Raw genomic sequence first — 24,245 nt, 5'->3', positions numbered from 1 at the left:
AAAGTTTCCAGGAATTGAAGAAAACTTCATGCAAAATACATTAGTAGCAATTATTATACATAAAAATTGGTACACAGAATAGCTTGTGCCTTTGTGGCAGAGATGCATGTGTTCTAGGGACTCAAAATAACTGAACTAACCAAATAGCTATGCATTTATAATTAAGTTAGGAAGACTGACTGGGTAATATATACTTCTCTGTAAACCATTTCTAGGCAGCAGGCACCAATTCCTTTTTCTTTTTCTTTTTTTGTTACCTTGGACTGACTATGTAGCTTTATTTATTTTTTACTTCTATAATATTTATAAAAGAAGGGTTATGTTTACAAGTCAAACCTTTTATTTTGGGAAAGACTTGGGTTATATGGGCATAAAAATTTTGCAGTGCTAAAGTGGGGTTGAATACTTGAACTCTTCTTTAAAGCATGGGTCCAAAAGCAATATGACATGCGTGACCCAGCTGCTGCACCAATGCCTTTGCCTTGTGAAAGAACCCAATTTTCTTTAAGAAAAGGAAAAAACCCAATTTCAGACTCAGCAGCAGCAGATCTTTTGAGAGTATCTGCAAAAGTTAAAGTTTTCTTTTAATTTCTCTCTCTCTCTGAAATGTAACTAGTGTAACATGACCTTACGTTTCCTATTTTCTGTGGCTCGGAGTCTTTTCTTTTTGGCCTTTTTCTCTTTTATTTTGCTTTCTCTTCTCTTTTTGGAAGTTTCCCATCACCCTCCTCATTTACTTTTTGAATCCCATGAGATGAGAGAGTCCATTACCCTCTTCTGAGAAAAGTGTAAGCCTTTCAATTTCACTTTAAGAGCTTTTCCCATAGGCCCATTTCAATTGGCTTTAACCAGATAATTCATGCTTTTCTTTCTATCATGAGTGTTAAAGCAAATGTATAATCTTATATATTTGAGCTCATTGATACTTATATTAACCCAACCCACCGTTAAAAATCATAATGTTTGGAAATTATTAAAAAGAAGTAGGCCACAAAAATTTGAATTTTTGAAATGCCATTACGCTACTATTTTAATGATCAAGCCTCATGTTTCAAACTTTTTCTTTTTTTTAAAAAAAAAAAAAGCTTATAAAATAAGTAAAATTTAAAAAATTTAACGAAACTGATAATGAAAACAGAATTTAAGAAATTCTGTATCGTGAAATGAGGAAAATGGAAATGGAATGTTATTCCATTTGGGTGTGGAATGTGGATTGACTGCGCGTGGGGAAAAATGTTATTCTGCAATTCAAAAGGGTCCTGTAAAAATAATTCTGCAATGGTAAGAGCGTATCTGTACTGTATGACTGTCTGAGCTTTGAATTGAACTGTGAACTTTTATTTATATATTAGAGTATACCACACTCTATACCAAGTTTCTCTCTCTCTCTCTCTCTCTCTCTCTCTCTCTTCAGAACCAGTCTCCAAGAATGGTCAGAACCCTGCACCCAGCACCCAGCACTGCGGCTTAAGCCTGTAATATGCAAGTAAGCTAAGTAAACACGTCCCCTGTTAACAATAAAAACACCCCCAAAACCCACATGGGTACAATTACAAGCTCAGTGTCTGATTGACAGTAACAATAAATAACTTTAATAATAGTCATATTATAATAATAAAAATGTGGTACTCTTATGTAATAAATGATAACATGGACTGGATAAGTGTTTTTCCAATCTCTTTAGCATCTATTAGTATAATTTAATCTTCCCTTTCTTTCTTTATAAATCTCTTTCTCTCTCCATTGCAAAAGCAGGAAAAGAAATTTAGAAAAAGCTTAACCTTACTCTTATCTCTCTTTCTGTCTCTGTGTGTGTCATTTGAAACGCCATTTTCGTTTTGGGTAATTTGTTTTCTTTTCTTTTGGTAATTTTTGAAACGCCATTTTCAATGCTGCAATATATAACAAATTAAGCCTAAAACGAAGTGCAAAAGCTGTCTTTATCTCACGTTCCGTCATTCTCTTGCACCCACTATAAAACCCATCTCTCAAAACCCTAAAATATAAGCCAAGCGATCTTTATTTCTCTTCCTCTTTGTCTATCTGTCTCTCTATCTTTTTCACTATACCATGGAAGCTCTGTACTTCCTCAAGTTCTGGAGACCCACCACCCACAACAACAGCAGCAACAAAGATCACCAACCACGACCCTCTAGTGGTGGTAATAGTGACACCACCGAGATTGCAACTAGTGTGGTCGACACAACAACAGATGATGATTATGAGTTTGATGAAGAAGAGGACTCTTTCTTTGAATTGGAGCTTACTGTGCCTGATCTTGACAACAACAATAAATGCAAGACCAAACACAACACCCTCTCTATAGACAGCACTGATAGCAACAGATTTGACTCTAAGGATCAATCACTCCGTAGCTTACCCAACATAGCCGGCAATTCCGAGCACAAATTTCCACCACCAACTGTTTCTTTGTCTCCTACTACTACTGATAACCATCTCCTTCCTTCTAAAAGAAAGATCCTTCCCATTGAACCCATTTCTAAACAACCTCAATCTCCTATCTCTTTACTCAAATCAGCTCCAAGATTTCGTGTCCTCATGTTCAAGAAATCAAGGTCAATGGCAGCTCATGAAACAGAATTTCTTGATACTGCGACGAACAGCAATAAAAAGCAAGAAAGCAAGCTATTTACTGTTAAGTTCAAGCTCAAAGAAGTTGCTAGTGTCCCTATTTTCACTAGAGATAACAGTTTGAGAAAGCAGATCTCTGATGATTCGTTATCTGATCAGGAATCATCAAAAAGATTCTCTAAAGAAGTGATTCAGAAGTACTTGAAATTAATCAAACCCTTATACATCAAAGTCTCCAAAAAGCAAACCGAAAAGCCCAGATTTTCAGGCGAGTCATTATCAGTGGCGTCTCCGTCATCTTCTCCGGCGACTGTACTTTGTAGTTCACCAAAGAAAGAGAAACAGGGAACCATTCCGGCAGGGATTCGGGTTGTCTGCAAACATCTTGGAAAGAGTAAATCTGAATCGGCATCCACCGTAGCTCCACCGTCGACGGTGTCTAGGAGAGATGATTCGCTGCTCCTGCAACACGATGGTATCCAAAGTGCCATCCTGCATTGCAAGAAATCTTTTAACTCTAGTTCCAGAGGTACATTTCTTTATTATTATTATTATTATTATTATTAAATGTATTTGTTTATGGTTTCTTTGTTAATCTATTAGTGAAATCATCTTGTTTTTCTTAGACACTGAATCTTTTTTTTCTGCTCTTCAGATTCTTCACTTTTGTCACGATTTGCAAGTGATCCTTTGCACGAAAGATTAGTGGCTTCACCGAGAATTTCGTACGAAGAGAAGGGAATTAGAATATGAAAGCTCAACAAAGAAAAAGAAAAAGAAAAAAGCGGGAAATTTCCTGATAATGAAATTGAAATTGAAATGGATGATACAAAGAAAAGAAATTGAATAGAGGCTCTGTTTTGTTTTATTGTAAAAAGATAGAAAAGAAAATGATTTAAAAAGGACAGAAAGAATCAAAGGAGGTAGATTAGATTAGTTTTTGATCTGATGGTAAGTAAGGACAGTAGATTTGTCTGTAAAGTTGATGGGTCATCATTAGAAACTTGAAAATGAGTTTGATATATAAGACCTTTTTGTGTATGTGTATCTATTCCCATATCTTTCCTTTCATAAAGTCTTGTAGTTCTGCAGTTTGGTATCATTTCGTCTGAGAAAATATGCCATATTAGTTGGTTCTTTATCAAAGATAATATACTACACCATACCTTTGATTACTCTCTATTTTATTGAATTACAAGTGGGCTTGCACAGTTGCTGCGCACTGTAATTCTATAAGAGGATTTTACCTGTCCCTTAAGATATCATCTGATGCGTTGGTATAACAAAGTAAGGTTTATTATTGATTTCACAAGCACAATAAACAACAGATCCTCTCAAGACTTTATATAGAATCCTTCCTGACTCAACTTTGTGTTGAGTTGATGGTTAAAACTTCATTAGTCTACACTTAATTTTTCCTTTCAAGCAAATTACTTATTTTGAAATAGAGAAAGTAATGATAATTAAATCAAATTTACTTAACAGATTGAAGTCAAAACCTGTAAGGATGTGAACGTCGTGATAAACAACTACTAGCAGCAAAGAGAAACACATGATAGGGTTCTTAATTAATGGGCTATTGGCTGTCGTTGACATTGGACAAGAACATGTAACATGGTTACGAAAGCAGCCAAACTAATCCTATCATGTACAACTTCATAGGAATGGCGATGGAGCCGAGCGTAACGACACCGGTAGGTTTTTAGATTTTCATTCCAACTTCCTAAATGGTCATCAGTGCGGAAAGTGTAGAATAAGTATTTTTAGAATTTTACTAGTTGTTAAAAAATTTATAATTGTATTTACATTAAATTTTATACATTATTAACCAATATTTTGGAAAACTAATAAAATTGAGTATTCAGTCATATATTTTCAAAATACAAACAAACATGTTATCTATTTTATAACAATTGAGGCCCATATCATTATATAGTCAAGAGATTCAGTCCCATTCCTCCCTCACTGCTATGTATAGAACAAAATTTATCTGTCCGCTTTAAAATGAGGATTGATTTATGCTTCTAGATTATATGTACTTATGTTTCTAATATATACATTAATTCTTTAAAAATTAATAAAGATTATTAATATCAAAATTTACCCCAATAACATAGGGACTTTTGCCATCCCTACGACTGCACCTAGCTGTGCCTGCACAAGATCTATGACGTGATCTTTTAAGGGTACAAATTCAAAACGAGAGGCTACATAAATAATGGGTAGTTGAGATTTTCTTGAAGTAACAAAAGAAATTCAAAGGAAAAATAGGGGGAAGTATATTAAATATGCTTGTGTTTGGGTGATAATAAATGAGATGAGGCCCAAGAGCCACCAATCTGCACTGCAAAAGGAACCGAAGCACCATCATAATTAATGACAAGAAATGCCACATGACCAGAAAAAACATACATAGCCCACTTCCCATTTCAACCTTTCACCCTTCACCAGCAAACACTATGGCCCCCTGTCGTCCGCGGGTGATGGGTATTATAGTCTTAAATTCGCAGCACATAACCATATTATTACCCATTCCAAACCAGATTAGCATTCCGAGAAGCATAAAGTCCTTAAAAAGAGCATTTTCAACAAAATACACGGACCCAATTCAATAAGAATGGGACAGGATAAGACTAATGTAACATGTTGTTCCTAAGACATAGTTTACTGCTTCCAGATCAAAAAATTAAGAAACGGGCAACCTAAAGGCAAGGACGCTCAAAACACGGTTCGTTGCATTAAACCGTTGAAAATGGTAAGATTTACAAGTGTCCGACTTTCTTAAAATTTTAACTGTAATTGCGTTGCACCATTAGACACTGCACCAACAAAAGACCTAAATGGCCGGCACCGTATCTTCAACCAATGATTGTAAGATTTTGCTATGTGTGATCCAATTTGTGTTCTTATTAAGATTGAGTTTATCGGCATTTGGATCACAGGGCACTGCATTATCATGTGAGCACCCAATTTTCAGCATTAGCTTTCTAGTTACGGATATTAATTATAACCTTAATCAGGAAACATAATAGTCGAGAACAGTGTTGAGCTGAGTTCATGCACATTGGATTTCAACTGCTTTTGTATATAAGTTTGTTTAAGGAATATAATGTTTTGGCTTTACATTTTTTTTTAAATGTGATTCTTATTTTATCATATTTTAGGTCCACATTGCATGTATGTGTTCCATATTCTATTTCCCCATACTATCACATTGTTAACATTTAGAAATTTGTGTTATTCATTCTATATTGCTAATTGTCTCATTAACATTATTCCACTAATCCTTAATTACTTCGCTTGAGTGGATAATTGTATAAATTTGATAAATAAAGTCAACTCCATTGATTTGCACAGTTCTATACCTCCAATTTTTCAGTATTTCTTGAAATTCATTAGCATAATAAAATAATTAAAGAAAAACTACTCTCTCTCAAATTAAGTGTCACTTAAAAAATTTGTTCCAAAATAAATATGGTTCTAAGAAACCAATAAAGCACTGATGTCCCCTTTTTAAACTCTACCTTATGGATTATGAGTAGAGAGAGAGACAAAAGAAATATAATGGAATGAGATATAATATTTATAGTGATTTGGTGTGTATCAATAAAATTTTATTTTAATCAAATTAAGTTATTTGTTTCATTATTAAATTTATTTAATGAGTTTCTTAATCCTTATGCAGCACTTATTTTAAAATGGAGTGGTTTACAATTTTTTAGATTAATTTTATCAATATTGGCTTAAGTTAGTTAGTTCATATATATTTATAGTCTTTATCAAAAAAAAAAATCTATTTATAGTTGCCAAAGTACACTTTATCACTTGAAAATACTAAGATTTTGAACTGAATATCGCTCTCAATAGAATTTAATTCAAATAAAGTTACACCATATATCTATATATATAGAGAGAGAAATACATATTTAATATTAAAACCGTGTAAATAGACCAATTGATTTATCAATTTATAACTCATTTAATTAATGTATAAAATTTTATTATTATTAGTTGTTTACTTCCATATTTGCATTATAAATAATAATATAAAATAAATTTTTACAAAAATAATAGAACTTATAACATGTTATAATTATTCATCATATATCTTAACAAAAGATAATAATTTTTAATGTTAATGATACAAATTTTTATTATTTTTTATTTTTTCTATGAACACATATTTTTAAATACCAAAATAGCTTTGTAGTCCCATCTTTAAACATTCTCACCCTAATCTTACATTTCATTAAGTTGCGTGCTATAATTATCTCGCTTCTTCTTTTTATATACAATTCACTTTTTACTTTATTTTTATCACCCATAGCATATGGGATTACATAATATTTTTCCGAGGTTTGTTACTAAAGGAAGAAAAGGTAAAGTTTACGTTATAAAATATAGAGGAACTATGAAATAAAATTCTCCCATACAAATAGACTGCTGGCAGTAAAAGTCATCTCTTCTGCATTAGATAGTTTTCGCTTTTATGGTGAGTGCAGAATGATGACTATCCTTATTATTTAGTTTATGACTTATTAATTCTCTTTCGCACTAAATGAGTTTTTACTTTTATTACGACTGTAAGATGATGACTATCTTTATTATGTAGTTTATAGTTTGTTGGTCTTTCTATGAATATTATATATATACATATATATACATATATATATATATATATATATATATATATAGAGCAACAAGCACTGCAACTCTTGATCCAATCCAGTGGGTCTTTTTATCTGAGTCGAGGGTTGGGCTTTCTGCAGCCTAAATAAATGGGTCCATGAAATAGGCACATTTTGATTCATGGACCGAATTTGAGAAACCGGCCCAGCTCTTGCTCCAGTCATGATTTTGATAGCACCGAACGGACCTCAAATGAGAGACCTTTTCCTTCAGCATCCTTAACCACTGCATTGAAAAATAGTCAGAGTGTGGTGAGGTTGACTTCATTTTGGTTTTGGTGGATCTCCATCAGCTTCATGAAAATGAAATCCCAACCATTCAATTCTCATTACTATTCTATTACTAGTCAAAAGTTAGGATAATATTATTGCAGAAGCGACACAAAAGAGTTCCTTCTTTTTTTATCTTTTCTGAAATAGTATTAAAACATGAACCTTAAAGTATATAATAATTTGTCATAGATAGGAACAAATTTAAGGTCAAGTATATATTATAGATATATATATATATGTGGAAAGACACCTAACCACTAAAGACATTTCTTCTACCCCAGTTGACTGTTGTTTCTTGGATTATTAATTAATTCAACTAAAAGACTTTTATCATTGCATCTCAAACAATTAAATAAAACATATTTTAACATTATTCTTTGTTTTATATAATTGCTAATGAAACTCTAAATTTCTTGTTTGATTATTGTTTCGCTGTGTTTTAATATAAGTGGTCATACATTCACATTATAGCTTTTCTTTTTTATAATTGAATATCTTTATAAAAAGTCTTATTCAATTACCAGCTTAATCTTGCATTAAAGTAGCTAGTAGATAGAAATTTATAAAATTACTTGAATATAAATTTCAAATAAATCAAATAAAATACAAAGAATGAGAGACACATCTTTCAACAAATCTTAAAGAAAATGAAAAAGAGGAAACTTCCAAAATAAAGTACAAACACATGGCAACTAACAAAACTAGCAGCTGAAGATCACTTGCAAACAATGTCCTGGAGTGTTCTTGTCTGTATATCAACATTCATAGTGCAATTCATTTCTGCAGACTTCTTCTTCTTGATCACTTTCATCAAATGGATTTCCCCATCCAACCTACTCGAGCTACTGAGTGGAATTTTACCTGAACTGATATCACTGCTTAGTTCAAAACCATCAGGCAATCTATCTGTTCTCAGCACCACAATAGCATCAAATTTTCTAGTAGATCTAGCCCTAGCTCTTGCTTTATCAACATTGACCAAACCAACAACTGTCCCTCTATATTCGAATGTAACCGTGCTCGTTTCATACTTAAAGTGACCAAAGTTTGTGTTCTTGACACCAAACTGCGTGTTCATCGTAAGGTTGAAAGATGGAGCTGCAGCATCTGTGCCGACATGGAAGGTATCATCAAATGAGGCAGAACGTACCCTAAATTTAGGATCCTTGAATCGTAAAACTGTAAACACAAATAACAATATAATTCCAGTTTGGAAAATAGTAAAAGCTACAACAAATGCTATGCATTTCATGCGCTTCTTTTTGCGTAGCTCTTTGGTTTGTGCTGTCCCTGCAGTGCCTGATTCTTCGTCGCTACGAGTTTGACCGTCGGCTACCAAAGGTGTAGGTGCTTGCTCCTTCTCTGCCATTTATTCTTTTTACTTTCTGGGTATTGCTAATTATTTGGAATTTTCAGAAGTAAAGAGTGAAATGCTATGGTGCAAATGGGGGGTGCAGCGGGCAGCTATTTATGGATGTACATTGTTACATCACAGTAATATGAGACCGTATAGGTTGAGACGTAGAGGAGCACTTCCAATGAAAAATTGTATAACTCAAGGGCTATTTTTTTATCGCGTTTAGAGACTTTGATATTTGACTTGTAGGCTTGTTTCGATGATGAGTCCATATTGCTTTTCAAACTGATTTGTATAAAATCAAACTTGTACGCAGTTAATTGCAGTAGAACCTTCTATTATGGGTTGGAATGATGAGAATAACTATGTGATGCAACAAGGTTAACTAGCCAATCACATTGCCCCTTTGATATATCTTACTTTATGTTGAAATCTACTTTATCCCTTCCACTCTATGTAAACATTTGAATGATATAACCCTAAACTTCAAATATTTTAGACCTATGTAAATTCTAACTTCTGTCTCATGCTTTTGTTTTAAGTTCCATTTGTCATATTGTTTGGTCATTTCCTTTCATCTTCGTGTGAGTAATGGTGACAACTCGAGTATCTACTTCATTTTCTAACTTTGGACTTCTATTCTTTTTGGCCAAAATAATTACAAAGGAAAAAGGTATGGTTTTTTCCACATTCTAAAAGGTGTAAAACATTGTAAATGCGATTATAATAAGGCCTTTGTTTGACTAACTTGTGGCTTATGTCTGAGCAACAAAATTACAACATGTTGGTTAGCTGGTACATGTTTCTTATATATTTATTAGCCAATTAGGTATAAAACCTTTTCCTTTTTTCTCTAAGGTAGGCATAAAAACGATTGCCACTTGCATACTGGCCTATCGGGTCACAGTCTCAGGTCGCCTTGACAATGATTTTTCCATATGTTACTCTGTTTGGGAGCTGGCTTCTAGATGAGTTTGGTACTTATTAGTTCGCCTTATTCACACCTATGCGCATCTTAATATCTAATGTGCATGCAGCGGGAAGTTTGGCATGGATGGTTGATATTCTATTTGTAATTATCTATCCTCATTCAATTCTTCCTAGCCTTTGTAACATGATATGGCTCCCGACTTGGCCCAATTAAGTATATGCTTCTCTTCTTTTAGGCCATAGGGCTGCAAACCCAAATTCATACCTTTAATTTTATTTTTTGGTTGAAATACCTTAGTTTCACATTCCTTTAATTGTATAATTTCATTGCCACCTCTCCTCCATTTAACTAGATTATTAAAAGTTAGTTCATAAATTCAATTATTGACAATAAACTGTGGCCATCACCCAAAATAAAACAACAATTATAGGCGTCATAGGATAACGTAGGGTGTGGTTTTTCAACTTCAGATTTTATTTTATATTGTTTTTGAAGTTCTGAAAATTTCTTTTGCTTGTAAATTAGCAAATTTTGAAAAACAGTTAATAACAAAATCAGTATATTAAATCAAATTTAATTTTTCAACAATGAGCAACAATCTCAAGCACACCTTTAATACATTATAAAGAAAAAAATATAATTCAAAGAATATAGTACTCTCCCTTTTCTAAACAGGAAAAAAGTAAAAAAAAAAAAAAAAAGAAGAAGGGCATGAGAAAGAGTAGTCCTTAGTCCCTACATTCTGAAAGTTATCCATAACCAGCTTGAACAATCACCTATTATCACCAAAAAATTAAATAAATAAATAAACACATCAATTTTCATGGATGAGGGATGCACGTGTTAGAAAAGTATGTATGTGGACCAAAGGGTTCACGGATGGGGAGCTATTTAATGCAAGAATTCGTCGTCAACTGTAGGGGCTGGGGCTGCTCCAGATACAACAGTGAACTCGTGATCTTATATTCAGCAAAGCCCTTTTCCTTTTTCTTTTTTTCTTCTCCGCCGCAAAAACCACTCAAAAACTCACTATCTTCTTTTCTTTGTCACATTAGCATTCTAACAGTAGTTTAAATAAAGACCTAACCTATCTGAAAATCAATTTTTATAAATAATTATAATATATTATCTTATTATTCAAAACTAGAAAATATATAATAATTATTTATCAGATTGATTTAATGAATAATAATTAGAAAGCAGTTCACATGATTCATTTTCATCCATCCATCTCATCAAAATCCCAACTCTCTCATCAATTTTTAACTTTATTATCGGAATCTGTGTGTCCAAGTAAGCCAAGCTTGCCACCTGCCTGTTTGTATTCTTTCCGAATTTTGACCGCTTCAGACTATTCTCAATTTGATAGATACACATCTAATTTAGGAAAATTCTTATTATATATTTTACAGAGAGTAACGTATACTTTAAAATTTATAATTATATTATATTTTTCTCATCCAACCTTGACCGTGCGGAAATAATTAACAAAATTTCTTTATTTTATTGTGATTATAATTGAAAAAATGCCTTTTACAAACTACATAATTCAACTGCAGATGTAAATTCATATTTTTTTTAATCTCAAAATGATATTAAAATATATTTTATATTATATTTTAGTTAAAATTTATATAGTTTGATTGAAATCCATAAATAAGTTTTTATACGGAATTAGTTATAATTAAAAGTATAATAAAATATATAAAATTTACATAAAAATTTTATATTAATAAATTAATATATTTTAGAGAGATTCTTACATAAGTTTAACGTGTACACACAACTAATAGAAGAGTGACATGTATGTATATATGAGTATCTTGCACTTTAATATTAGACATACATTATTACTTAAAGGTAAAAAAGAAATTCTTACCTAAATTTAATGTATGTCTCCACTATATACCAAACCGATAGATGACACAGATTTAGTAATTCTAAATGAATGAGTATGTGTCAATCATCTAATACCTAAGTGCAAGCCGCTTATAATATATGTCACTCTTCTATTAGTTGTGATGGATACAATAAATTTAAATAAAAATTATCCTAAAAGTAATAAATATGTCAATCATCTATCAGTTTAATATATATATATATATATATATATATATATATATATATAATATTACACTAAATATGAATTTTTTACTTTTTAATACTAAATTTTTTTTATCCTTTTTCTCTTTTCTCAAAAATATATATATATATATATATATATATATATATATATATATAAATTTCAATCAACATGTCTACTTTATATTCATATAATAAATCTTATTTAACTGTGTGAATTATTTTCTTTATGAACATACACATTTTAATTCAAAAAACAGTAGCTGGGGGGCACCTCAAACATTTTAATTCTCACATCTTCTTATCCACCGTCCACAGTATTATACGCAAAACTCCATGGCCACTTTCTTCAACATATCTCTCTATATCTTTTTCTCCAATCCTCAAAGCTTCTCTTTTCATCTTTTGTCCCCTTACCCTCCTCCTCCATGGAAGTCAAATCACAATCTTCGGTATCCCAACCCCTACCTCTACCTCTACCGCTACCACCGCCACCTCCATCGCCGCCGCCACCACCTGCCTCTCTTAAGACATATAAGTTAACAGCCTCATCAATCTCCTATGCTAAATCCACCACCATAACAAATAGCATTACACCATTCTTCCTCTTCAAGCACTGCACTACAACCCCACCAACTTACATCCTCCGCGATGTGTCATTCACAGCTTATCCATCTCAAATTCTTGCCATCGTTGGGCCCAGCGGAGCAGGAAAATCTTCTCTTTTAGACATTTTAGCTGCAAGAACTTCCCCAACTAGTGGCACTCTCCTCTTCAACTCCTCCCCTGTCAATCCTTCATCGTTCCGCAAGCTATCAGCTTATGTTCCTCAACACGATGCATGCCTTCCTATGCTCACTGTTTCCGAAACTTTCATATTCACTGGTCATCTTCTCCACCCTAAATCATCAGAAATCGCTACTACTGTTGATTCTCTTCTCAGAGAGCTGAACTTAACACACTTGGCCAACGCTCGGCTAGCTATTGGCCTATCTGGCGGTGAACGTAGACGAGTATCAATAGGGCTGAGCCTCCTCCAAGACCCGAGGTTCTTACTTCTTGATGAACCCACTTCGGGACTTGACAGTAAATCAGCTCTTAATGTTATGCAAACTCTCAAGTCCATTGCTACTTCACGTCTTCGAACTGTGATTTTGTCCATTCACCAACCAAGCTTCAAGATCCTCTCTACTATCGATAATATACTATTGTTATCTAAAGGAACTGTTGTTCATCATGGAACGCTTTTTTCTCTACAAAGTTTTTTGCTCTCTAATGGCTTTACTGTCCCTCCCCAGCTCAATGCACTCGAATATGCTATGGAAATTTTGAATCAGCTACAAGAGAGTAATCCTTGTACTCCTTCATCTCTCCCTCCATCCTCAGATGATGATGCTGCCATAACTTCTCCTTGTGATAATAAAGCAAGAGATGTCAGATACAGGAGTTCAAGAATCCATGAAATCCTTGTTCTTTATAGTAGGTTTTGGAAGATTATTTATAGAACAAGACAGCTTTTATTGACAAATACATTAGAAGCTCTTATAGTTGGCCTTGTTTTAGGAACAATCTATATCAACATTGGATATGACAAGCAAGGTATTGAAAAGAGGTTCGGTCTATTTGCCTTCACTCTTACGTTTCTTCTCTCTTCCACTACTGAAACACTCCCAATCTTTATCAATGAAAGGCCAATTCTCCTAAGAGAAACTTCAAGTGGGGTTTATAGATTATCATCTTATCTAGTAGCAAACACTCTTGTCTTCTTGCCATACTTGCTTGCAGTCGCTATCATTTACTCCGTTTCAGTTTATTTTTTGGTGGGTCTTTGCGCTTCCTGGCAAGCTTTTGCTTACTTTGTTTTAGTTATATGGGTAATTCTGCTGATGGCAAACTCATTTGTTCTATTCTTGAGCTCTCTTGCTCCAAATTATATAGCTGGAACTTCACTGGTGACCGTACTTCTTGCCGCATTCTTTCTCTTCTCCGGCTATTTCATTTCACAAGATAGCATGCCTAAGTACTGGCTTTTCATGCATTTTTTGTCCATGTACAAGTATGCTCTTGACGCACTTCTCATCAATGAGTATTCTTGCCTTTTAACTAAGTGTTTCTTGTGGTATGAGGAAACCAAGACTTGCATGGTGACTGGGAGCGATGTATTGCAGAAGAGAGGGCTCCATGAGAAGCACAAATGGACCAACATTTACGTTTTGATTGGATTCTTCGTGTTCTACCGTGTGCTTTGTTTGATGTTATTGATCAGAAGGGTTTCAAGATCAAAAAAATGATCAACGACAATTTCATTGCTTGAAAAAAAAAATGCAATTTCTTCTGTATGTTTTCTTTCTGCTTTTCAGTTGGAAAATAATTATTGAACATACAATAGCAAATCAAGTCTAATTAGTTCAAGAACTACATTCCCTGTATTCCTCTTCTGTTGCCGTTTTTTCTGTCTCTCTTTTTCTTAATAACTCCAGAAGAAGATTACAACAATTGCTTCAACTTAAACTTGTGATAAGGTACGTACTGCATATACTGCCTTATTGAAACCATAGATATAGAAGTGAGTAAATTGAAATCATATACAGAAGTGAGCGTTATAGTATGAATTTCTTTTTGTAATATTACATTATATACCCTTTTAAATTCTTATATATATTACTTTGGGACAATCCCTATGTCTTCAATATTAATTATTTGAATTACTGTAAGTTTTGCTGTATGGCCTTTGATTTTTGTTAAATTGCTCCTGAGGAGGCACAGATTAAACGAATACTCCTGTAGATTTTGAGATCATCAAAATGTGAAAGCGCTAGCTGTCTTTATTTCTTGTAGATTTATAAGAATAAAAGATATAATATCCGGCATTTGGTACATTCACTACCTCACTTTTTACTATCTCATGCACTCCAAACGCAAACACAGCAGGAAAAAAAAAAAAAAAACAAATAATTGTTAGCACATGTTGATGTTAATTAACATTTTGCACCGAATTATTTGATTGGTTGTAATAATTCGTTGTGACATGTGAAGCATATTATATGAGGTTGAGTCACGGGTCTCTATCTTGTTCAGATGGGTGAATAAATCCAAAGTTGCTGTCATCTTCAAATGTACAATTCATTCATCCTTTTGTATGTAAGCTGTTTGTCGGATTCTGATATATGCCTCCGTTTCCTTTCTGTCTGAATCTCTGCACATCAAAAGTTCACGGGCTTCCTTTCTTCTCTCTCTTCCTCCTTCCTTTGTCCGCACCTCAATTTGTTCTTGGCTTCTCTAATATAAGGTCACGTACATTATATTCTTTTATCATTGAAAATCACCCAACGATTTCCATATACTTGCTGGTTGAAGTGGCTACAGGTCAATGAGCCCCCATATCCATTAGGCTAAGGGTGAGACTCCTAGCGTTGTTCGTGGGTCCGGTTGATAAATTTAAAAATTATATACGAATCCAAACTGTCTTTGGTTGGATTGTATTTATTTAAAATTAAATTAATATTCAAAATTAAAAAAATTAATAAATTTGAATTCGTCTATTTTTAATTGAGTTCGATTTCAAAAATATAATCCAAAAATAAATCTTCGCAACAATGTAAAATAATAAGCACAAAATTAATATATACAATCCCTGATGTAGCTAGCAATTTAATACTATATGAAACAATATCAATTTTAAATAGCTAAAGACTAATATTATATTTATACATTCATTATAATTAAGCCATTCAAAATGATAGAAAGTTTTTAATAAAAAAAATTATAATATATTTTGTAATATTCAACCATCCTTATAACGAGAAAAATTATGAATTAGCAAGAAGAACAGCTTCGTGAATAAAAAATTATATCCTATATGCCAATTGGTTCCATTATCACAAACTGCTATAGAATTAGCTTGGTTCCAAGATGTAGAATCTATGTTGAATCACTATTTAGCCGGACTACTAAGACTTGTGATTTTAAATTTTTTAATTTTATATTTAGTTGGGTCGATTTTACTATATTTTTTAAATTTAAATCCACTCTTATTCGATTTTAGACATTTTTAAACCATCAACAATCCAAGACAGTTTAAATTTAATATATTTTCTTCGATTTTTACCATATTTTTTGGTCAGCTAAGTTACCGGTTTGGTTGAAAGGCCCTAGGAAGACCCATGTCATGACTAAAAAATCATGGTAAAAATTTTACCACCTAAGAAATATTTTGAAATGTTAAATAGGTATAAGTTTTATAATTGATTTGTTACGGTTGTTTATGGATTGGTCCTGTAAGATTTGTATAATTTTTCTTTCTATTAATCGTATTTTTTATGAAAAATATGATTTACGACCGACTAAATCGGGGGTATACTTCCAATTACCAATATTTTTTTAAGACAGAGGAAATGAAAAAAGAAAATAAAGAATGAGGTGGCCGGAGTATAACGTTTTCAAGGTGGATGCAGCAGCAATGCTTATGGGTGTGTGTAAAATAGATTGTGCTGGACATCAACGGAATGCTTATTTAAGGAGTCGTTGGGTGGAAAGAGACAGAGGCAGAGGCAGTAGCTGTTAGGTGGGTATGGTGTTGATGTCTCCAAACCATTATTATCAGGAATGTAATTCGGTGCTGCTTTTGTTAGGAGACGAATTAAGTTGAATTGGGTTAGTAAATTCATTTTTAAGTTGAATTTTGAATCAAGTGTTATAGTTTTTGGTTTTTTCTTTTATCATTTTACAAGCTGAAACAAGTTCTTTTTCTTTTAAAAAGCTCAATCAAAATAAATGAATGTAATGACTGTAAATTTAAAAAACTAAGTTATTCATTAATCTATAAAAGATAAGATATTTATTAAAATTATAACATAATTATCATAATTTATAATTTTATCTTAACAAGTTTAATCATATATTTTTATAATTATTCTAATAAAAAATATCAAATTAAATATTTAAATATTAAACTGTTAATATTTATCTTATGAGTTAGTTCATGAGTTGATGACTTAAAGCTTTATTAAATAAAAAATAAAGATTTGATTAAGCTGGCGAGCTTGTCTTGAATTTGCATTCTTCTTGAACTCTTTATATGGATTGTTCATATGAAATAGTTGGGCAATTTTTGTCTATATAAAAATTAGTTAAAGTCGATAAATATTTATATGTTTATAAATAGGCCCACCCTCTTTTTGGTTATTATGTCTATGAACAGCAGCTCATATAACTACAACCAAGCTCCACATCATAAAAACAAGTAAATTGTTATTTTTTATATTATATTAGTTATTTTATAACATTTTAAAAATATATTATACTAAAAGAATTTTTTATTGAAATTTTTATTAAACAACTGTTAATTGGGTTTGATTTTATATTATTTGTTTCATATATTTGGTGCATAATTAACTAGTAATTTTTAGTTATTATGATCTTTAACATAATTAAATACTAGTAAAATTTAATTTTTAAAAAAATATTTATATTAATTAAACTATTGAGAACTCATATAACTTAACTTTAAATTATTAAAATAAAATAGAGATTATTCTTATTGTGAGCATAATTTATGATTAAGAATAATTACCCAAGAAAGAAGAAATATATCTTATTCTTTATCGGTGAAAAGAGAGAAGAAGAAATAATCTATTCATCTTCAGGAAATCGCAGAGAAAAGAGGTGAGAAAGGAATACTTCTTCATCAAAATAGAAAAGAGAGGGAAAACAAAGAGAGGTTATATTTTTTTTATGAGGATAAGCTCTTTTCTACAACAAACTTGTGGTTTGTACAAGTTGTTGGTGTATTCCTTCATATAGTAAAAATAAATCACCCGGACGACGTAGGGAATTTGCCGAACCTTATTAAATTCTTGTGTGTTCATACTAATTTTATCATTCCCTATTAGTCGAAGCTTCCGCATCTACTCAACAATTGGTATCAAAACCAAATCAAGATCTAAGGCGGTAAAAGTATGATTTTAGAAACAATGGCTTCTAGTAGTGGAATCGTTAAAGTGGGTAAGTATGAGATTGAAAAATTCAATGGGAAGAATGATTTCTCCTATTGGAGAATGCAAATGAAGAATTTGTTAATATCTCAAAAGCTACACAAGGCGTTGTTGGGTGAGGATAAGAAACCCAGAGATATAAAGGATAATGACTGGGAGGAGCTCGATATGGAAGCACACGCTATCATAATCTTATGTCTCGAAAGAGATGTTGTATTCATGGTGGATGACGAGGAAACTGCGTCAGGTGTGTGGGTAAAGTTAGAGGCAAACTTCATGACAAAGACTCTAACAAACAAAATCTATATCAACTCTCAGTTATATACTTGTAAGATGGAGGTACGAATTTCACCCCGTGATTACATCAACCAATTTGATAGGATAATTTCAAATTTGAAGGATATTGATGTGAAAGTTGAAAATGAAGATCAAGCTCTTATGCTTTTGCTTTCTTTGCCGAAATCATACGAGAATCTTATTCAAACATTAATGCTTGTAGGAGAGACACTAACCATGGATGAAACAAGAACGATGCTTCTAGCATATGATCTACGGAAGGTGGTCACTAGTGGTATGACTAGTGCGAGCAATGAACAAGCACAAGGTTTGTTTGCAAGAGAACGAGATAATGACAGAGGAAATAGCAAGAGGGAAAAGTCTAGATCAAAATCTAGATCTCTAGCGGAAACTCGCTGTTACAAGTTTGGTGAGCTTGGGCATTGGAAGAAGGATTGTCGTAATAAGAGGGTGCAATGGAAGAACAAAAACAACAAGAATAAGGGAGATCAAGATGTGAAGCACGAAGCTAGTGTAGCTTCGAATGAGTGGGACGCAGAATGTTATTCCATTACATATGAAAATTCAAGCAAGTAGATTCTAGATACTAGATGCTCTTATCATATGTGCCCAAACCAGAAGTGGTTCACTTCCTATAAGGCCATGGATGGTGGAACTGTTTTGATGGGTAACGACCATGGTTGTAAGATGGTGGGCGTTGGTACAGTTAGAACCAAGATGTATGATGGTGTTGTTAGGATATTAATAAATGTTCGACATATCCCTGATTTAAGGAAGAATTTGATTTCTCTAGGTGCATTAGAATCAACAGGATGCAAGCTAATTGGTGAAAACAAGGTTCTAAAAGTTGTTAGTGGTTCTTTATTGGTGATGAAGGGAATTCATCATGGAAATTTGTACCATCTTGTTGGTAATATAATTACAAGTGACGTAGCGGTTGGAACTAGTGGAAGTAAGAGAAACCCAACGGAGTATACTAGGCTTTGGCATATGCGCCTTGGACATATGTCGGAAAAGGGTCTCAATTTGCTTGGTAAGAAGGGCTTGTTAAAGTACATGAAGAAGCCTTGCATGGAGTTTTACGAGCATTGTATGGAAAATCACACAAAGTTTCATTCTCAACAAGCAACCATAAAAGCAGAGGGATATTAGACTATGTGCATACAAATGTTTGGGATGAGGCTAAAATTGCTTCCAAAGGTGGTTCTAGGTACTTTGTCTCGTTTGTAGATGATTACTCAAGATATGCTTAGGTGTATTTCCTTAAGCAAAAGAATGAGGTATTCGAGACATTCAAACAGTAGAGAGCAATGGTTGAGAATAGAACTGATAGGAAGCTAAAAACTCTAAGGTCTGATAATAGTATAGAGTACATAGATGGCGCTTTCAAGAGGTTTTATGATGAAGAAGGCATTGTTAGATATTAGACAGTTAGAGACATACCACAACAGAATGGAGTCACAGAAAAATTGAACCGTACACTACTTGAGAAGGCTAGATCTATGCACTCCAATTTTGGGCTGGGTTGTGAATGGTGGGCTAAGTCGGTTGCCGCAGCTGCTTATATTGTGAACCGATCTCCACATTCGACATTAGATGGAGACACCCCTTTTAGAGTGTGGTCAGGAGAACATGCAGATTATTGAAGACTTAGAGTGTTTGGATGCATAGCATATTATCATGTCATGGACAATAAGCTTGATAATAGGGCCAAAAAGGCAATTTTCTTGGGATATGCAAGAGGAGTCAAGGGCTATCGTCTTTGGTATTTAGAGGATTCTAAGTTTGTAATTAGCAGGGATGTTACTTTTAATGAGAACTCCATGACAGCTTTATCAAAAGCGGATGTACCCAAAAGTGGTGATGTTGTAATGTTAAAATCTCAAGTAGTTGAGATAGAAGAATATGAAGACCAACCAGATTCTAATCATGATCAAGAGGAATCTCATGGTGACAGATATTGTTAAGAAAATAATGAGCTTGAACATGAGGAGGTTCAGCAGGAAAATGCACAAGTACTACAACAACAACAGCAGGAGACTTTTGGCTTCTACTAGGCCAGAAGTATGGGGCTAACGAGCCTCTGAAACATTACAGGCAGGTAAACTTGTTAGAATATGCTTTTTCGATGGAGGATGATGGGCCGCTTACCTTCAAACAAACTATCAAAGATATTGATAGAGAGAGATGGTTGGTCACTATGGAGGAAGAGATGGAATCTCCCCATAAGAATAAAACATGGGAGGTAGTCCCATTACCTGTGGGAAAGACTGCTATTGGTTGTAAGTGGGTGTATACAAGAAAATCATATTCATTTGAGCTCGGTGGTACAAGATACAAGGCAAGATTAGTGGCCAAAGGTTTTGCACAAAAAGAAGGTGTGGATTACAATGAGATCTTCTCTCTTGTGGTAAAGCATACTTCTATTCGGGTGCATTTGAGCATTGTTGCTCATGGTGATCTTGAGTTAGAACAACTCGGTGTCAAAACAGCCTTCTTGCACGGAGACTTAAATGAGGGGATCTATATGTATCAACCAGAAGGGTACAAAGTATAGGGAAAGGAGGGTCATGTATGTCACTTGAGGAAATCCTTATATGGATTAAAACAGTCGCCTCGACAGTGGTACAAGCGATTTGACTCTTTCATGCTAAAGCATGGGTTCTCTAGAAGTGATTATGATTGTTGTGTCTACATTCAAAAGCTTCATGGAGGTGATTATATTTATCTCTTATTGTATGTGGATGATATGCTTATTGCTTCAAGAAGCATGGTGGAGATAAATAAGTTGAAGGTCAAACTTGGTAAAGAGTTAGGACATGGGTGCTACTGAAAAGATACTGGGTATGGAGATCAGAAGAGAGAGAAAAACTTGTCAATTATCCTTGAGTCAGAATAATTACATCGAGAAGGTTATTGATCGGTTTGGTATGAGAAATGCTAAGTTAGTGGTGACTCTGTTAGCACAACATTTCAAACTCTCTAGTAAGCAATCTCCTGTTACAGCACAAGAAAAGGCACACATGAATAGTGTACCCTATGTTAGTACAGTTGGAAGTTTGATGTACGCTATGGTGTGTACACATTCAGATATTTCACAAGCAGTCAGTGTTGTCAGTAGGTTCATGGCGAATCCTGGTAAGGCATATTGGGAAGCAGTGAAATGGTTATTAAGGTACTTGAAGGGTACTACCGATACCGGACTATGCTTTGGTAGAAATACATGTTGAGTTAGTGGTTTTGTGGACTCAGACTATGCAAGTGATATAGACAAAAGAAGATCTACAACTGGTTATGACTTCAAGATATATGGTGCTCCGATTAGTTGGAGACCAACGCTACAAGCTACAGTTGCACTCTCAACTACAGAGTCTGAATATATGGCTATGGCAGAGGGAGTGAAGGAAGCATTGTGGTTGAAAGGTCTTTTGTATGACTTGGGAATAACCGAGGATAGTGTGGATCTTTGGTGTGACAGTCAAAGTGCAATTCACTTGGCTAAAAATTAGGTTTATCATGCTCGTACCAAGCATATTGATGTTATGTATCATTTTATTAGAGATGTCATAGAGGATGGTGATATTTCTCTTATGAAGGTACATACAAAGGATAATCTCGCGGACAAGTTAACCAAAGTTGTGAGAGGCAGTAAGTTTCAACACTGCTTTGAATTGCTTCAGATTGGCCCATGTTAAATCGCTCGAGAGGGGCATAGTCCTTCGAGACAGTTACGAGTGAGGTGGAGACTATGTGGAGGATCATCTCGGATTGCCATTGCTCAGTTGGTGGAGTCTTTTAAACTTAAACAAATACAGAGTATGCTAAATCTTCATCACAAGCTCTTGTCCAAATGAACTGCGAGTTTTGCTATCAGTTAGTCAACAAATTCAACCGTTGGTCAAATATACTTATTAATTTAAAAGAAAGAAAAAAACTAATAATATTTTTCAATGAAGATTATTTAGAATGACCAAAAGTATAGTCAGATAATTGGGTTTATTAATTTATTGGTACATTTGCACCTGGAATCCGAGTTTGATGAATGTTAAGTCAGCATCATTTGTTCTTTGCTTGGAAGCTGTTGACGGTCTCTTTATGCTGCATTATTGATAGTTTTACTTTTTTTTTCTGGTGGAGGGATCCTATCTCATTTTTAATTTATTTTAATTTGTTGATAGTTAGTTGCTTAGAATTATTAGAATGAATAGCTCTCCGCTTCATTTGGTATCAGAGCCTTAGGTGACATAAAAGAGAATCTAGCTATTATGACTTCAGAAATCACTACTCGTACTTCTACTTTACAACTTTCTCCTTCTTGCAGAAAAACTGTATCCTCGTGGAAATCTCTCATATTCCTGAAAATGTCCAAATAGAAAATACCTTTATACCAATTATCAATCCATATAACATCTTCAAGAAACAAAATTTTGTTCGGAAGACTTTCAATCAGATCATTCATAAACAACCCTTGTCTGTTAAAGAGTATGTCCAATCTTCCTCCCTTTCACAATGTTCCCTTACTTCTACCACTTAGGAGCAGTATGTTACTCTGGAGATCCCCACTTCTTTTATAGAGCAATGGAAGAAACAGGGATACACTCATCTCCATCTTGGAGCTGTCAGGCTCGTATTCTCTTATCATGGCAGGATGGGTTTATCTGTTACAGCCCGAATGTCTCTCTTGGACACCAGGTATCTCAGATACGAGCATGCAGTGATCGAGACTATTGTTACAACACTTAACACTGGAAGTGTTGTCCTGACTTTTTTCTCAAATTTTAATTTATCTCTTCATGATCCTTATTTGTCCACTGTACTCAAAGTCCAAGTTCATATCACTAGAGCTAACCAAGTGATTGATGCTCTTTCTGCAACCTTGCACCACCAAATTGTCTACAGACTCCAAGACCATGCCTTCAATTTACAAATTCCAGGCTTCCAAGCCACTTCTGATGCCTTGTTTATCATGGCAGATTCTGGCCAAGTCCCTATAATAGTCCAAGCTCCAAGGCAGCTGGAAAGAGAAGATCTACATAAGTTAATTCTAACTGAATAGGTGACAAATTACGAGAAACTCCAGGCATCCCAAGCCAAGCCTGTCCAGGCTACTGATCCTCTTTTTTATCACACAAAAAGATGGTACTGTGAAAATAATTTTGATAAAAATAGAAGAACCTTCTTCTACTCCCTCTATTTTCTAGGCTTCGATGATTCAACCTGTGTCCAGGCCTAAAAAGAAGATCCCCATTCATTCTTTTCAATCATCTGGACATCATATCTACACAGCCAGGATTAGGAGACATTTCATCTGGGATATTGACCTAGAAATGTGTAAATCAAGCTGCACCTGCAGAGATGACCTTGATTTTGCTGAACCATGCTTTCAACATCCTAAGAAAATTTCAAGAGTCATATCTCCAGAAACTCCGTGTTCAGTCACGAAAGCAAGGCAAGATGACCGAGATCCAGATGGTCCTTGGATTGGCATTCACAAAAAACATAAAGAAAAGCAGGACAAATCTCCTCTTTCTATGTATAAGGAAACTTTGGAACTTCTTGCAAAAGAAGGAAAGACTATCCTTGACATTACCTTTGATGAGATGAAAATTATTTTGGCTCAAAAAGGAATTGTCTTTGGACAGAAACCTTCTACTACTTGCAGACAAGAGATTTACTCTGATTTTCCAGCAGTCCAGATACCCCAGACAATCCAAAATTGTTTCATGTTCCAGCCTAAAGATTTCCCTCCTCTAGGGAAGTCAGAAAATAAAAGATTAGAGATTACCCGCTCAAGGGTTGCTCCATCAGGAACCATAGAGCCTCTCACTCCACCAAAAGAAGTACTGAATTGGCAGACTTCTAATTCAATAGTCCAGAACTCTTATTTAAAGCAGATTGATGGAAAATTAGATCAGGCTCTCCATTTGGCGCACAAGTTGGACCAGAAGTTGGATACCTTCTCTCAAGAAGTACTCCAACTGTATTCCTCTTTAACCGCCAAATATCAAGCCTTGGATAGAGAGCTTCGAGTA

General features: G+C 34.0%; 3 protein-coding genes across 3 annotated transcripts; 2 read left to right on the top strand and 1 right to left on the bottom strand.

Annotated features, from left to right (window-relative positions):
- Positions 1–1,750: 1,750 nt before the first annotated feature.
- On the top strand, positions 1,751–3,649 carry LOC8277072 (membrane-associated kinase regulator 5). Its single transcript, XM_002513579.4, has 2 exons — positions 1,751–3,121; positions 3,248–3,649. The coding sequence occupies exons 1-2, from the start codon at positions 2,071–2,073 to the stop codon at positions 3,343–3,345; spliced, it is 1,149 nt and encodes a 382-aa protein (XP_002513625.2). The 5' UTR covers positions 1,751–2,070; the 3' UTR covers positions 3,346–3,649.
- A 4,463-nt stretch (positions 3,650–8,112) lies between these two features.
- On the bottom strand, positions 8,113–9,258 carry LOC8277073 (late embryogenesis abundant protein At1g64065). The gene has a single exon (XM_002513580.3). It carries the CDS (start codon positions 8,920–8,922, stop codon positions 8,269–8,271), a length of 654 nt encoding a protein of 217 aa, XP_002513626.1. The 5' UTR covers positions 8,923–9,258; the 3' UTR covers positions 8,113–8,268.
- Positions 9,259–12,154: 2,896 nt separating this feature from the next.
- Positions 12,155–14,352, top strand: LOC8277074 (ABC transporter G family member 8). Its single transcript, XM_048373385.1, has one exon. The coding sequence runs from the start codon at positions 12,352–12,354 to the stop codon at positions 14,212–14,214; it is 1,863 nt and encodes a 620-aa protein (XP_048229342.1). The 5' UTR covers positions 12,155–12,351; the 3' UTR covers positions 14,215–14,352.
- The last annotated feature ends 9,893 nt before the right edge of the window (positions 14,353–24,245 follow it).

Source organism: Ricinus communis, chromosome 4 (genome assembly GCF_019578655.1).
Source record: "Ricinus communis isolate WT05 ecotype wild-type chromosome 4, ASM1957865v1, whole genome shotgun sequence".
NCBI classification, from domain to species: domain Eukaryota; kingdom Viridiplantae; phylum Streptophyta; class Magnoliopsida; order Malpighiales; family Euphorbiaceae; genus Ricinus; species Ricinus communis.
Note: the sequence above shows the minus strand (reverse complement) of the source record. Positions and strands in the feature narration are given on the sequence as shown.

Coding starts and splice junctions, on each gene's coding strand:
- LOC8277072 (XM_002513579.4), top strand. CDS start 2,071: ATGGAAGCTCTGTACTTCCTCAAGTTCTGGAGACCCACCACCCACAAC. Junction 3,122..3,247: donor TTTTAACTCTAGTTCCAGAG/GTACATTTCTTT, acceptor TCTGCTCTTCAG/ATTCTTCACTTTTGTCACGA.
- LOC8277073 (XM_002513580.3), bottom strand. CDS start 8,922: ATGGCAGAGAAGGAGCAAGCACCTACACCTTTGGTAGCCGACGGTCAA.
- LOC8277074 (XM_048373385.1), top strand. CDS start 12,352: ATGGAAGTCAAATCACAATCTTCGGTATCCCAACCCCTACCTCTACCT.